This window comes from Neoarius graeffei, chromosome 3 (assembly GCF_027579695.1).
Source record: "Neoarius graeffei isolate fNeoGra1 chromosome 3, fNeoGra1.pri, whole genome shotgun sequence".
In the NCBI taxonomy this organism is placed as follows: Eukaryota; Metazoa; Chordata; class Actinopteri; order Siluriformes; family Ariidae; genus Neoarius; species Neoarius graeffei.
Genome location: NC_083571.1, coordinates 105,360,908 through 105,376,626, shown reverse-complemented (window position 1 = coordinate 105,376,626; position 15,719 = coordinate 105,360,908). Strand labels below are relative to the sequence as shown.

Sequence of the window (15,719 nt, the reverse complement as noted above, 5' to 3'; positions counted from 1 at the left end):
TCCGAAAGGCTTCTATAGTTCTGTCTGAGTAGTGGGGAGTTCCAGGTAGTTATGATGTCAGCTGAGACTTGGTGTGGATGTGTATTCAGTTTTCTGGGAAGTGTGCCAAGGACTGTGGCTGATGAGTGGTGTCTCAGACCACCTCGTCAGTTCAGTGGTTGATGAAGATGGCTTCATTTACTCTTTCAAACCATCGGTCTTCTCTGGCTAGAATGCGTACATTGCGGTCCTGAAACGAGTGTCGTTTGTTATTGAGATGAAGATATGGCCCTTTTCCACTACCCTTTTTCAGCTCACTTCAGCCCGACACGGCTCGCGTTTCGACTACCTCAGAGCAGCACGACTCAGCTCGCTTCAGCCCTACTCAGCACCCAAAACTCGCACGGTTTTGGAGTGGGGCTGAAGCAAGCCAAACCGAGCCGAGTGGGGCTAGGGGCGTGAGCAGACACTCCCCTGTGCACTGATTGGTGAGGAGGAGTGTCCTCACATGCCCACACACGCCCCGCGAGCACGCTGGGATCTGTAAACACCGTAAACCCGGAAGAAGAAGAATTACGAGAATTTCTGAAGCCTTATGCGCCTCGCCTCATCTATACGCTCTTGCCAGTATCTGTTGGCGTTGTCGGTGACAACAAGCCACAGCACCAAGACCAGCAACACTAACGACTCCATGTCCTCCATGTTTATTGTTGACTATCCGGGTCGTGAGACTACCGCTTAAAAGATCACTGTCACTGTTTGCGCCGCCTAGTGACGTCCACCCACTTTCGCTAACTCCACCCAATGTGTCCACCCACTTCCAGCCAGCACGGTTCAGCGCGGTTGTAGTCGAAATGCAACTCCAACAGCCCAACTCAGCACGGCACGGCTCAGCCCAACTCAGCCGCGTTGGTAGTGGAAAAGCGGCAATAGATTGCAGAGTCCTGGCCTGAGGAACTGGCTCTCCTGTGTTGAGCCATGCGCCTGTGAAGCGGTTGTTTCTTTTCCCCAATGTACAGGTCTTGTGCATTTCTCACTGCATTGAATTGCATACACTACATTGTCCTGTTTGTACGGAAGCCAAGAGAGGCCCTTCATATAATCCTTTTTTTTATTCACCTTGTTATCCCGAGATAACGACATAATTAATTCAGGATCTCGAGAAAACAACACCACTAATTCGAGATCTCAAGAAAACAAAACCGTTATTTCGAGATCTCAAGAAAACAAAACAATTATTCCATGATCTCAAGAAAACAAAACCATTATTTCATGATCTCGAGTAAACAGCTGAGAAATGGTTCATTCAGGTGCGCCAAGAGACTTGATATGCTGACATTGGGTTCTGTATAGACGCAACTTTGGTCATTAGAATGTCTCCTCTGGGACCCCCCTCTCTCTCAAGGCATCGTAAAAAGCCATTTCTGCTCTGTTACATGTCCGCCAATTTCTAAGTCTTCGTTGTCTGACCCACGGGGGGGGCAGCTCTGCTAGAAATCTCAGCTGTTTTCTCGAGATCATGAAATAATTGTCTTGCTTTCTCGAGATCACAGAATAATTGTTTTGTTTTCTCGAGATCCTGAATTAATTATGTAGTTATCTCGGGATAACAAGGTGAATAAAAAAAAAAAGAGAATATGAAGGGCCTCTCGCGGCTTCCGTATGTTTGTGTCCTTAGGGTGGACCGATTTCTGCCTCAGAGTGTTACTGGGTGTGAAATATACAGGAATGTTGTGTTTGTAGAAGAACCTCGTGAGTTTCTCAGATAGTCTAGAAATGTAGGGAATGACGATGTTCTTGCATTTGTTACTGTTTTCTTCCACCTGTTATGTTTCTTTTTCGGGTCTTGACGAAAGCCCAGTTAGGACTTTCGCTATATGACATTAAAATGATCGTTTATGATAATGATCGCTTCATGTGTGCTGAATGGATTCATCACAATTTCTTAAGAGAGTCTGCTGGGACGGACGAGACTCCAGCACCAGAAAGCTGCTATACTGTGCACTGGTCCGACCGAAGCTGGAATTTTGATAGTACCGTATTTTCCGGACTATACGTCGCTCCGGAGTTTAAGTCGCATCAGCCAAAAAATGCATTATGAAGACGAAAAAAACATATATACGTCGCACCGGACTATAAGTCGCACTTTTTTGAAGGGTTATTCTATCCATAGAATCTGTGATTCTATCTGATAAGCGGCGCGTGGTTACTGCGCGACTGCATCGTTTATTTAATAAACGAACAGCTGAGCAGTGATAACGCGCCCTTTGCCCTGTAAGTAGCCTAGTCTGATTATTTTAAATATCTACTACTATCTTTAATACTATCACTATCGTTATTACTAATAGCCTATATTATTATTATAACTAATATTAGTAGCCTATTACTGATGCATTAATCAGTTTGCTTTTAGAATATTTTTACCGGTAGGGCTTATTATCGCCCCATGGCTCTTTCATCTGTGTTATTAAAGCTGTAGTCATCATCGAGGAGTGTCATTCTTTATTTTTGTCGAATTTTATTTCATCAAATCAGAGGTCAAGTAGGCTACAGGTATATCATCTCCAAAGACAGGTACGGTAGTAAAAACAACCGTCTAGTGAAAAACAACAACAACAACCACCGCTTTTAAATCCCCTACTTAAATCCTTAAAATGAGTCATTCAACGCTCGAAACTAACGGTGTCCCGATGTCCCGGGGACCATAAAAAATGTCATCGGGACACAAAATTATCATATCTGGGACAATCCCGGGACAATGGAAAAAAAACAGATATAGAAAAAAAAGTTCTACATTAATATTATTTACAAAGCCGTAACACATACGTAGACATTCACCTAATTTGTCAATTTTAATTTTAAAACGTTAACAGCGAAAAATACATAGTAGCTACACTTTCGATGCACCTGCATCCGTAGGCTACAGAGCAGCGCATTCTGTTCTAGAATCTTCGGCCGGAGTCCGCATTATATGGACTTGGAATGGAATTGCTACCGCACACGCTGCGCCGACTCTCGCCAGAACAAAAATGCTGAAGTGGTTGAAGCGGACCGACCGCGGGGAAGAAACTGAAAGCCCAGACATAACGCCTCCGGGACCTTCAGGATCCAAAGTGTCATCGCCTGGTCTGCAGGCAACGCGAGCAACTGAATGAACTGAATGAACACTGTTAGACACGTTATAAAATACAACAGGAATGATGTGGATGATATTGACGGAAGATAGCGTTCAACAGAATAAGTGAGTTTTCTTGGTGTCTTTCTAGTTCAGAAAGTTTAGTCAGTCAGCAGCACAACTAGGCTAGGACCTGCCACTATGTTGATGTTTCGGCAGCGAAAGTTCATAAAATGGATAACGGAAAGTTCATAAAATGGATAACGGAAAGTTCATAAAAATGAGAAAGTTCATAAAAATGGATAACGGTAATGGATAACGGAAAGTTCATAAAATGGATAACGGAAAGTTCATAAAAATGAGAAAGTTCATAAAATGGATAACGGAAAGTTCATAAAAATGGGAAAGTTCATAAAAATGGATAACGGTAATAGATAACGGAAAGTTCATAAAAATGGATAACGGTCTCGTCTCATCTCATTATCTGTAGCCGCTTTATCCTGTTCTACAGGGTCGCAGGCAAGCTGGAGCCTATCCCAGCTGACTACGGGCGAAAGGCGGGGTACACCCTGGACAAGTTGCCAGGTCATCACAGGGCTATGGATAACGGTAATGGTGAAAATTATAAGTTGGCCTTATAAGTGCCAACAGATATTCAAGGTATAAGTAGATGAAATGAACATAAAAGGGGTCTTATTTTCAACTAAAGTGTACTGCAGATGTAGGGAGTTGAAACATTTTCTGAATGAGCTAGTTGGCCCCTTTAAATAAATGGGTATCTATTCGTACAGTGAGATCGCCAAAGTTTAATAAACTGAAAATGCAATAACTGTAATTTTGAAGTAGATGATGTATAGGACATGTGTCGCTTGTGTCTTGTGACTTATTGTAAAAATGATATAAAGGGTTCAAAATCGCATAGTTACAAATATAATAGTAACTTCATATGATAATATTAACCACTGGTTATTTCAGAGAGGAAAAAAAATGGGGACACTATTGCTTCCATTCGGGACAATACAACACAGAATTCGGGACCACTGGGGGACACAAAGAAAAAAAGTTAATTTCGAGCCCTGGAGTCATTTAACTCATGTCTTGTGTGATCTGATCTCCAATGGTGAAATAAACCGGTTGTGATGAGTACAGTCTGTTATTTTAGAAGATAAATGTAATATATAATTTAATATATAGACTAATAAAAATTAATATTTTCTAATATATCACGACATATTACTGTCTGTAACTGTTTGTCACTAAAGCGTTTTCTAAGATCATAATGTCTGATATTATTATTATTATTATTATTATTATTTTACACACACAATAAGCGCATGTGCGTAAAGTTATAGTAAACCATCCCCCACCTTTTTTTTTTTTTTTTTTTTTTTTTGAGTCGCCGGACCCACCCACCTCCTGCGTTCTGGGACCTCCCACTTCACAAATTAAGCACTGCCTAAAATCACTACATAACTTATTTAAATAACTATAGGCCTATCATTAATAATAAAACACAGGTCAATCAAGCTGATGATTTCACTCCAAATCAGCAAATCCATTGAATTCCTCATCCTCGGTGTCGCTTCTGAACAACTCTGCCTCCAGCGGCAGATGAAGCGCCGTTTCCTCTTCTGCGTGGCTGTCGTCAGACTCAGCATCAGCTCCAGTTATTCCGCGGTGAAAAAAAAAAAAAAAACATATATACGTCGCACCGGAGTATAAGTCGCATGGCCAGCCGAACCATGAAAAAAAGTGCGACTTATAGTCCGAAAAATACGGTAGTTTGTGGTCACCTTACACTACTAAACTGCGAGTTGGCCTAATGGTTAGCGTGTCTGCCTCTTGATCGGGAGATCACGAGTTCTACTCACGGTCAGGTCATACCAAAGACCATCATAAAAATGGTACCTACTGCCGTCTGGCAAGGCACGCTGCGATAGAGATGCGAGTGGGGAGTCAAACTCTCGCGGTTACCAGAGGACTAGCCCCCCCCCACTGTAACCCTAGCTATGTAATAGGGGAGAGGCCGAGGGCTACGGAAATGGGGATCGGCGCCACATAGCGTGGGAAGGACGTTTTTTTTTTTTTTAAACACTACTAAGCATCAAGTCCTGAGAGAACGTCCAGCGAAGAGCAACTGAATTTGTATGGAACTATCCTCAAAACATGACATCTAGAGAGAGAGACTAAACTTAATTTATTGCCTTTAGAATATCGTAGAGAAATATCGGATTCACTTTTATTTTTCAAGTCCAGAAATGGCCGTATATCTACTGATATTAGAAACCACTTGCGTACTATTGAACCATATTATCGTACATGTAATTATGACCTCAGTAGTTATAATTTTATTTGCGAACATAATCAGGATTTAGGGCGGCACGGTGGTGTAGTGGTTAGCGCTGTCGCCTCACAGCAAGAAGGTCCGGGTTCGAGCCCCGTGGCCGGCGAGGGCCTTTCTGTGCGGAGTTTGCATGTTCTCGCCGTGTCCGCGTGGGTTTCCTCCGGGTGCTCCGGTTTCCCCCACAGTCCAAAGACATGCAGGTTAGGTTAACTGGTGACTCTAAATTGACCGTAGGTGTGAATGTGAGTGTGAATGGTTGTCTTTGTCTATGTGTCAGCCCTGTGATGACCTGGCGACTTGTCCAGGGTGTACCCCGCCTTTCGCCCGTAGTCAGCTGGGATAGGCTCCAGCTTGCCTGCGACCCTGTAGAACAGGATAAAGCGGCTACAGGTAATGAGATGAGATAATCAGGATTACTATAGGAAATCCTATACTTTGTCAGGACTGCTGAATTGTCGAACTTGTTGCCATCTAGTGTTAAGGAAATTAACCTATTCACTACTTTTAAGACCAATCTAATTAATATTTATTTGTCTAAGTGAGGAACTTGTAGTCCTCTAGGTTAGATATTAATTTAGTTTGATGTACATTTTACTCTTTTGCCATATTCTTATTTATTTGTATTTTATTTTTTTTTTTGCGGTCTGGTTTCCATCAAATCCTGCGCTCTGATCAGCTGGCGAGCGGGTCCGTATCCTACAATATGGACCCCAATTACGGACCTCTGGCGACTCGCTCGTTCACAACAACGACAAACATAGCGTTTTTTTTTTTTTTTTGTCAACATTTTTTTTAATAAGATTTATTTATAAGATTATAAAAAATCTTGTAAATTTTTGCCAGCATTTCTCAGGAGAACAGCATTAATTTTACAGCATGGATAGCGATAACGACAGTGTTCACAGCGAAAGCGAGTTTTACTACCCTGAGGAGGAAGAAATAAAATAAAACATTTCAGGAGAAAGCTACAAACCTGTAATTTGCTAACGCCGAGCAAAAACATGGCTGAATCCTGAATGACTCAATTTTGTATAAATAGGGGACTACATAGGCGGCAAAATGTAGTTTTTTTTTTTCCCTGCCACGGAAGTGCACTTGTATACCGAGGAGGAAGCAATTTGCATTACAGCCGTGAATGAGGATTCAAAATGGCAGCTCGCATCGGTTTTCCCTTTCGGGCGCTCTCGTTTTCTGTTAGAATTTGGTAAAGAAAAAATAAATATTATTTACCAGCTTAAGGTCGGTCCATATGCTGGAATACTGACCTCAGTCCAGAGGGCCTCAGTCAGTACTTTCAAGACCTCGGTCACGGTATTTCACGATATGGACCTCCCAGCTGGTAAATAACACATTTATTTTTTTCGCGGTCCAAGTCCTGAGCTGTGATTGGCTGGTGAGCGGGTCCGTATCCTATGGTACGGACCCCGGTTACGGACCTCTGGCGACTCGCTCGTTCACAACAACAAAAACATAGTAGCATTTTTTGTCAACATTTATCTTTTTTTTGTAAATAAGATTTATTTATAAGATTATCAAAAATCTTGTACATTTTTGCCAGCATTTCTCAGGAGAATCGCATTAATTTTACAGCATGGATAGCGATAACGACAGTGTTCACAGCGAAAGCGCGTTTTACTTCCCTGAGGAAGAAAAAATAAAAGAAAACATTTCAGGAGAAAGCTACAAACCTGTAACTGTTGCTAACGCCGAGCAAAAACATGGCTGAATCCTGAATGACTCAATTTTGTATAAATAGGGGACTACATAGGCAGCAAAATGTAGTTTTTTCCCTGCCATGGAAGTGCACTTGTATACTGAGGAGGAAGCCATTTGCGTTACAGCCGTGAATGACGATTCAAAATGGCGGCTCGGCTCGGTTTTCCCTTTCGGGCGCTCTCGTTTTCTGTTAGAATTTGGTAAAGAAAAAAATAAATATATTATTTACCAGCTTACGGTCGGTCCGTATGGTGAAATACCGTGACCTCGATTTTGAATACTGACCTCAGCCCAGAGGGCCTCGTTCAGTACTTTCAAGACCTCGGTCACGGTATTTCATGATACGGACCTCCCAGCTGGTAAATAACACGTCCTTTTCGAGTATATTGTTAATGTATGTAGGATTGTAGGGGGTTTGATTGCAATTGGGACTCAAGTTCTGTGTCTTCCCCCGTCACACCCTGTTTTAGTTAGTTTGAATTTTTTTTGTATTGTAATATATTCTTGGTGACATTCATTAAATAAATAAAACAAATTATTCCTACTCTTATGGGTTTTTTTTGTTTGTTTTTTAAACTGTGCCTAAATGAATATGCTATTTCTTTTTCAGGTTGGTGTCTAAGGGCCACATCCCTTATATTAATGTTCATGCACTTTTTCCTGAAGAGATGAGGTTCTTTGGCAAGGATGCCTTGATCTTTCGAGTTGAGGTGAGCAAGCAAACGTTCCTGATTGCATAACAGTGGTGCATGTATTCACACTATTACTTAGTGTCTATAAACACATGCCTGTGCTCTCCAGTCTATCCCCTCTTACAGTAAGATACACAAGGAGGCAGTAAAACTGGCGGCACTGATGGAGCTGCCTGCTTTCCCTCCTGTGTCTCGGGACTGCCTCCTTCACCCAGCTTTGCTCAGTCTACGCTATTTGATGGACGCTAACCTTCCTGGTAGGTTTGCACGAAGCAGTGAAGAAAAGCTAATAATGGTCAAGTCAGTGAATCGTTTTTTCATTAGCGTTCATTTTCTCTTTCACCGTATTTTTTTCTTTCAGACAAACTTCATGCTTTGGTTTGTGAAGTAATACAGAAAACATCTATGGGGGATGAGTCCTTTCTGACCTTTGACCCTACTGAGAGAAAGCCTAGACTTCTGTGCTATGATCTTCAAGCTGCAGCACTCATTGTTGTAACTATGAAACTTCTGTTCAGGCTGGACGATAAGGTGGAGTGGTGAGCATCCTTCATGGAACTCATGAATGTATCAGTATTACTGGATTTGTTGAGAAACAGTAAGATTAAAAATATCTTCTCTTTCAATCTACTTGACTGGCATTATGCTACGCCTTTGTGAAAGTATGTATGTATGTATGCTAGCTAGCACCCACCCACCCGGGAGGTCCGTATGATGAAATACCGTGACCGAGGTCTTGAAAGTACTTAGCGAGGTCACAGTATTTCACCATACGGACCGACCTTAAGCTGGTAAATAATATATATATTTTTTTTCTTTACCAAATTCTAACAGAAAACGAGAGCGCCCGAAAGGGAAAACCGAGCTTAGCCACCATTTTGAATCCTCGTTCACGGCTGTAATGCAAATGGCTTCCTCCTCGGTATACAAGTGCACTTCCATGGCAGGAAAAAAAAACTACATTTTGCCGCCTATGTAGTCCCCTATTTATACAAAATTGAGTCATTCAGGATTCAGCCATGTTTTTGCTCAGCGTTAGCAACAGTTAGAGGTTTTTAGCTTTCTCCTGAAATGTTTTCTTTTATTTCTGCTTCCTCAGGGTAGTAAAACTCGCTTTCGCTGTGAACACTGTCATTATCGCTATCCATGCTGTAAAATTAATGCTATTCTCCTGAGAAATGCTGGCAAAAATTTATAAGATTTTTGATAATCTTATAAATAAATCTTATTAAAAAAAGATAAATGTTAACAAAAATACTACTATGTTTGTTGTTGTGAACGAGCGAGTCACCAGAGGTCCGTAACCGGGGTCCATATCATAGGATACGGACCCGCTCGCCAGCCAATCAGAGCTCAGGATTTGATGGAAACCACACCGCGAAAAAAATAAATATTACTTTTTATGAAAAGTGTACTTTCAGTGCTTGTGCACATACATTTGGGTATCTGGAGTGCCTAAAACCCCACAAACTCTGAAACAAGACACACAGTCAGTTTCTTTTTCTTTTACGCTGCCCATTTCAGAAAACGCGTGCTTCAGCGAGCCGTTCAGATTCGGCTCCTCTTTCTCCATCACAAGGGGAGCTCGTTAGAATGATGGCACTGGCTTATCTGAGCATCTCCACTCATGGCTTGAGAGCTGCCTGTGAGAATGAATCTTCATGAGAAAAGTGCTACCTGATTGGTTGTCAGAAAAGGGGCGTGGGGTGAGCAGTGCCTCATTATCATTTGAAGGAGCGGGCCCTCCGGTCTGTCATTTTGAGCCTGTCTGTATACAGGGTGAGAAGGGAGCTGCGGTGGTTTATCCTTGTGGTATTTTGACCAAAGCATGTCACAGGCATTTCATTAAAGGAGAACTGAAGTCATTTTTAAACTTGCTTTATTTCTTAATTAACATGTTATTCGAGTACGTTTTCGGTTTTAGTAACATTATATCGTGACTCGTATTGGCAACTAATTGCAATTAAATATGATACTTATCGGCCTGTTTGGTTTTTAGCCGTGTTGAATTTAGTTCGTTTGGTCCACGGCAGGCGTCGCTTATCCGCGCGATCTTCACGAGACTTGTGCGAGACTTCGAAACGTCAAGTGTCAGCCAGGTGTCAGTGTCGCCATTTTGAAAACTGTTTTTTCCAAACGAAGTATTGCACAAAAACGAGTTTAAATGACGATTACTGCCTACTTTTTTTCAAACTTTCCTGATTTGCTATCAAAGCAAACAAAACTTCCGTCTTGATTACATCAGCATTCGAAAGAGGGCGCGCGCGTCTTTTGGCAACCCCTGTGTCCGAAATCACTCCCTACTCACTATATAGGGCACTATATAGTGAGGACTCCATTTTGTAATGCTGTCCCAAACCTTACTGAGGATTATTTACACCCTATCTAGTGCACTCAAAGTATCCCACAATGCATCATGAAAAGTAGTGTATCAGAGCCTAATCTAGGGCGCGTAATACGCGATAATACACATTTTTTATCTGTCTGTCGCACATCCACTTTTTGGGCACGAGAGTGATATCGCGTATCTATTCATTTTGTCACGCATTTATAAGTAGAGAGCGTGTAGTTGCGTTTTACTGAATCTTGTGCGTATCAGTTTGTCAGCACCAGCTAGCAAGCACTGCGGTAAATATAGCGTTGTTTACACACCAATCGGAAAATATCGGAAAGGACCGAAGTATTCCGAATGGTTTATTTAGCGGGTAAAACAGTTTTGTGAACCATTATATCATTGGTCACTGAACCGGAAGACAGTGTATCTCAACCAATCGTGTGACGTGTTTTAAAAATACCCAAAAGCACATGGCATATCGTTCTGTCTCATACAAACATAATAAGTTTGTGTACAAATATGATCTTAGAGTAATTATATGACAGTGTGAAGACATATTAAGTCATTTGATTCTGATTGATAATGGGTTTTGAAGTTTGAATTTGATATTATTTTCCTAATGCCAATATACAATTAGTTTGATAATGTTTGGTATTATGTAAGATTTATTTAAAAATATTATGAAATATATTTAATCTGTTCTTGTGTAATTGTAGGTACTGTAAGATTGTAAATGATGGAGATTATATACTTTTTAGGAAGTCTGAATTTTGAGATTATCTCCAGTCATTTATGTCAAAATCTAGTTTAAACATGGGTAGATTGTTTAACGTTTTTCACTTTCATGAAAGGTGGTCTGAGCAAAACAAATATGATAGCATTCCTTCCGATTACGTTCATTATGCCTTATATTGAATATTGTTAGTTTTTTCTTTTTTATCAGACATCTAATTTTTTAGCTTTGTTTACCTGACATGTTTCGACGTACGACTGTCGTCTTCCTCAGAGTGTCACCGGATGTTATTGGTGACGCATCTTTTATCAGCTGATGTTTCCGAAGGCGTGGCCTTCCTGTCTGGATTGACAGGTCGGTCACGCCTTCTACTAGAAGATAATAGACATCAGCGCTGGATCAGGGAGGCCATAGAGATCCGTAAGCGAAGTCCGAGGACCATCAACCGGGATGAGGGAGCATACATGCTCTCCCATACCTGGAGTGCCATCTTGCAGGGGACGAACAGACAGTAGAAGGCGTGACCGACCTGTCAATCCAGACAGGAAGGCCACGCCTTCGGAAACATCAGCTGATAAAAGATGCGTCACCAATAACATCCGGTGACACTCTGAGGAAGACGACAGTCGTACGTCGAAACATGTCAGGTAAACAAACCTAAAAAATTAGATGTCTGATAAAAAAGAAAAAACTAACAAATATGATAGCATTTTTAAATATTTGATAGTGATTTTATTTTATTCAGAAAGTCAGATTTTTTTCATCTTATTATTAATTAATAGTGGCAAGACTACATGGATTTTAGACTTAACTATATCAAATGATGTGATATTAACCTAGTCATATTTGAAATGCAACATTATACTACTGGTGGTCAAATTGGTAAAAATAGGCTAGTCACATGATTTATAGTAAAACAGTAACCTAGTCATATAACAGAAAACTATTTGTAAGGTTTTGCAGTATATAATTCTTCATACAGTTTTTGATCTAAAATCTTTACGTTTTTAAAGTTCAGATCTGATCATAATGTTTGTGCAATACTATAAACTATGGATAAGTGTTTGCTGATATGGTTTTCATATCACTGTCTCATCTCATTATCTCTAGCCGCTTTATCCTTCTACAGGGTCGCAGGCAAGCTGGAGCCTATCCCAGCTGACTACGGGCGAAAGGCGGGGTACACCCTGGACAAGTCGCCAGGTCATCACAGGGCTGACACATAGACACAGACAACCATTCACACTCACATTCACACCTACGCTCAATTTAGAGTCACCAGTTAACCTAACCTGCATGTCTTTGGACTGTGGGGGAAACCGGAGCACCCGGAGGAAACCCACGCGGACACGGGGAGAACATGCAAACTCCGCACAGAAAGGCCCTCGCCGGCCCCGGGGCTCGAACCCAGGACCTTCTTGCTGTGAGGCGACAGCGCTAACCACTACACCACCGTGCCGCCTCATATCACTGTATTAAAGGATATGTATAGTGCCATAATTATGATATTATATAGATTAACATCTGATATGAATGTTTGTTACATGTATTTAGTTTTATTAATAAAACTGTTCTGTTTATAGATGTACTCTTGAAAATATCTACCAATGTATTATTTTTCTGTCCCCACTAACTGGAACAAATGAGGGATATTTTTACCCATGTTAATATTTTCTGTCCCCTGTTTCTACAACTAGTGAGGGATCTGTCCCCTGTTTTCGAATTCCTAGATTAGGCTCTGTGTATTGAGGTATTTCACCTGACGTCACAGGGTCACGTGACGCCCCGGTGTCCGCCATTTTGGACGGCAAGCTAGCTAATGTCAACATCATAGTACCTAGTATGTTGCTGTAGCAACGTTTACGTTCAGTCATTTGGATGACTGTTAAAACCTTTCAGTCTCAAGTTTTTCCTTTACTGTATTTACTAGTTTACTGAGCGCCGGCCAGCCCCGGAGCGCTAGCTAGCGCCGGCCAGCCCCGGAGCACGCTCAGTAAACTAGTAAATACAGTAAAGGAAAAACTTATAACGGGCCATGTCTCAACAGACTAAGAAGTTATTTCAATGACATTTAATAACATTTTGTTTATCCTGAGGACCGAAAGTAAATGAAAATGTGAACAAATCTTAGCTGTCAGTGAACAGTCCTGGTGGAAGCAGGTAAACGTCGTTCTCTAAGCCTGCTAACCTCAATTTTTGCAAATACCTCTCCCTCTGCTCGCCCTGTAAATGCCCTACGTCGCTGGATAGTGAAGGTGTTTTCTGCATCTCGCTCCTTTTTCTTTTATGTTTTTCGTTTGTCGCCTTCCTCGCATTCAAACTGATTCGAGCCGTGCCGTCCAAAATGGCAGCATCACATGACTTGGTCACGTGAGTGAAATACCTTAATAAACGATGGTCACTAACCAAAGCAATATATCCCATCATGCATTGCGGTCGCGCTGAAAGAAATCAAATTAAAAGTCTCCAAATGTGATTTAATAAAAGGCAGCGGCAAAGAAGAAAGTATTCAACCTTGATTTAAAAGAACTGAAAGACGCAGGAGCTTTGTATTGATTAATGTAGGAAATGCGCTCAGTATAATATGGATTTATCACAGAAATACACGCATGTGTTTATTAGTTTGAAAACCCACCAGCCGACTGATATGATACGTTTTTAATCGTGCGACAGTAATGACGTAAATAATGGCGTGACGGAGTAGTGTCCGAAAGCAGTTTTTCATTTTACCGATGAGCTCACTATATAGTCCTCTATATACCGTATTTTCCGGACTATACGTCGCTCGGGAGTTTAAGTCGCATCAGCCAAAAAATGCATTATGAAGATGAAAAAAACATATACGTCACACCAGACTACAAGTCGCACTTTTTTGAAGGGTTATTCTATCCATAGAATCTGTGATTCTATCTGATAAGCGGCGCGTGGTTACTGCGCGACTGCATCGTTTATTTAATAAACGAACAGCTGAGCAGTGATAACGCGCCCTTTGCCCTGTAAGTAGCCTAGTCTGATTATTTTAAATATCTACTACTATCTTTAATACTATCACTATCGTTATTACTAATAGCCTATATTATTATTATTATAACTAATATTAGTAGCCTATTACTAATCGTTATTACTCGCGGTGAAAAAAAACCATATATACGTCGCACCGGAGTATAAGTCACATGGCCAGCCGAACCATGAAAAAAAGTGTGACTTATAGTCCGAAAAATACGGTAGTAATTCCCTATATAGGGAGTAGTGAACGAGTGAGCGATTTCGGACACAGGGAACGTTGGGAGATGTCGGTCGCTTTGATTTCCGCTGTACGTTTTACTTCCGTCCTACGATGTCTCGCACAGGTCTCAACGAATCTTGTTTACGGCCGTTGCTTTGACATATGGATTGATCTATTCCAGAGCATATTTCAAACACTCGTAACTTGCTCTAGCAGTGACAAAATAGCGATCAAAAATGCATTCCTGTATTTAATAAAATGAGAAATAGAATTTTGATGATAAAAATTTGCCTTCAGTTCTCTAAGACTTAAGGGAACTGCATCAACTTGTGGAAAAGGGGTATAAGACTGGGTAGCATCTTTAGTTTTGCATTATAGCTTGTGTTTAATAGAGAGATGGCGGCATGTTCTACTAGTGGGAGTTATATAACAGCTTTGAGGTTCATGACACTCACTGTACAGACTTTTATCCAGTTTTCATACCTCAGTACATATTTTTAAAGCCGTAGTTATCGATATATCTCTGGCCTGGAACATGATGTTCAAGCGCTCTAATCTCTGACTTGAGTCAGAGTGATGGTCCTTTTTTTATTTTCATTTTTTTTTATTTAATTTATTTATTTAGGAAACCTAATGTACAGGTTTTGCACTTGGTTTTGATGATACAAGTGAGTCTGTTATGTCTGTTTCTCTTCTATTATTTTTCAAGGAAGTTGGCCAGGAAGGCAGATGACAAAGGAAATAAAATGGACCATGGCAAGAAAAGGAAAAAGAGCAAGCAAGGTAGACAATTGTGTTCTCATTGGGGAGTGGAAATGGATTGGAGATGATGTTTTTTGTTTTTTTGTTGTTTTTTTTTAAATCCCCTGCTGGCTGAAAGGCCTGAAGGGGGATTATGTCGTGGCGATTTCCGTCCCGGGAAGGGTACTCACCTTCTGAAATCAACTCCTCTCACAATTTTTGGAGGAATTTCACCAAACTTGGCAGGATTCTTTGTTCTATGTCTGTAATACGCATAATGTAATTTCGTTAAATTGGGTCACGTTTTACCAGAGTTACAGCCTTTGATTAACAAAATTATAATTTGACAATTTCATGAGTGTGTTTTCCTTCTGAAATCAACTCCGCTCACAATTTGTGGAGGAATTTCACCAAACTTGGCAAAAGGCTTTGTTGTATGTCATTAGTACGCATATTATTTTGTTCAATTCGGTCGCATTTTACCAGAGTTACAGCCCTTGATTAACAACCTTGTACTTTGACAATTTCCTGAAGGTGTGCTCGCCTTCTGACATCAACTCCTCTCACAATTTTTGGACGACTTTCTCGAAGCTTGGCAAAAGGCCTTGTTATATGACGGTAATACGCATACTGCGATTTTAATTTCGTTTGTGAAAATTTTATCAGAGTTTTGACCCTTGATTAAGTAACTTGTACTTTGACAATTTCATGAGCGTGCACGTTCTTCTGAAATCAACTCCTCTGACAATTTGTGGAGGAATTTCACCAAACTTGGCAAAAGGTTTTGTTATATGACAGTTATACACATATTCAAGTCAAGTCAACGTTATTGTCAAAT

General features: G+C 40.8%; 1 protein-coding gene across 4 annotated transcripts in view; it reads left to right on the top strand.

Moving 5' to 3' along the window:
- The window catches only part of taf1b (TATA box binding protein (Tbp)-associated factor, RNA polymerase I, B), a 73,409-nt gene that overhangs the window by 26,706 nt on the left and 30,984 nt on the right, over positions 1–15,719 (top strand). For all 4 annotated transcript variants that reach the window (XR_009654398.1, XR_009654397.1, XR_009654396.1 and 1 more), the window contains exons 8-11: positions 7,765–7,864; positions 7,956–8,103; positions 8,208–8,385; positions 14,850–14,923. Coding sequence is in view for 1 of the 4 variants with exons in the window: in XM_060917845.1 (XP_060773828.1) it covers positions 7,765–7,864; positions 7,956–8,103; positions 8,208–8,385; positions 14,850–14,923 (500 nt within the window). In the remaining 3 variants the exon portion in view is untranslated. The remainder of the gene's footprint in view (positions 1–7,764; positions 7,865–7,955; positions 8,104–8,207; positions 8,386–14,849; positions 14,924–15,719) is intronic.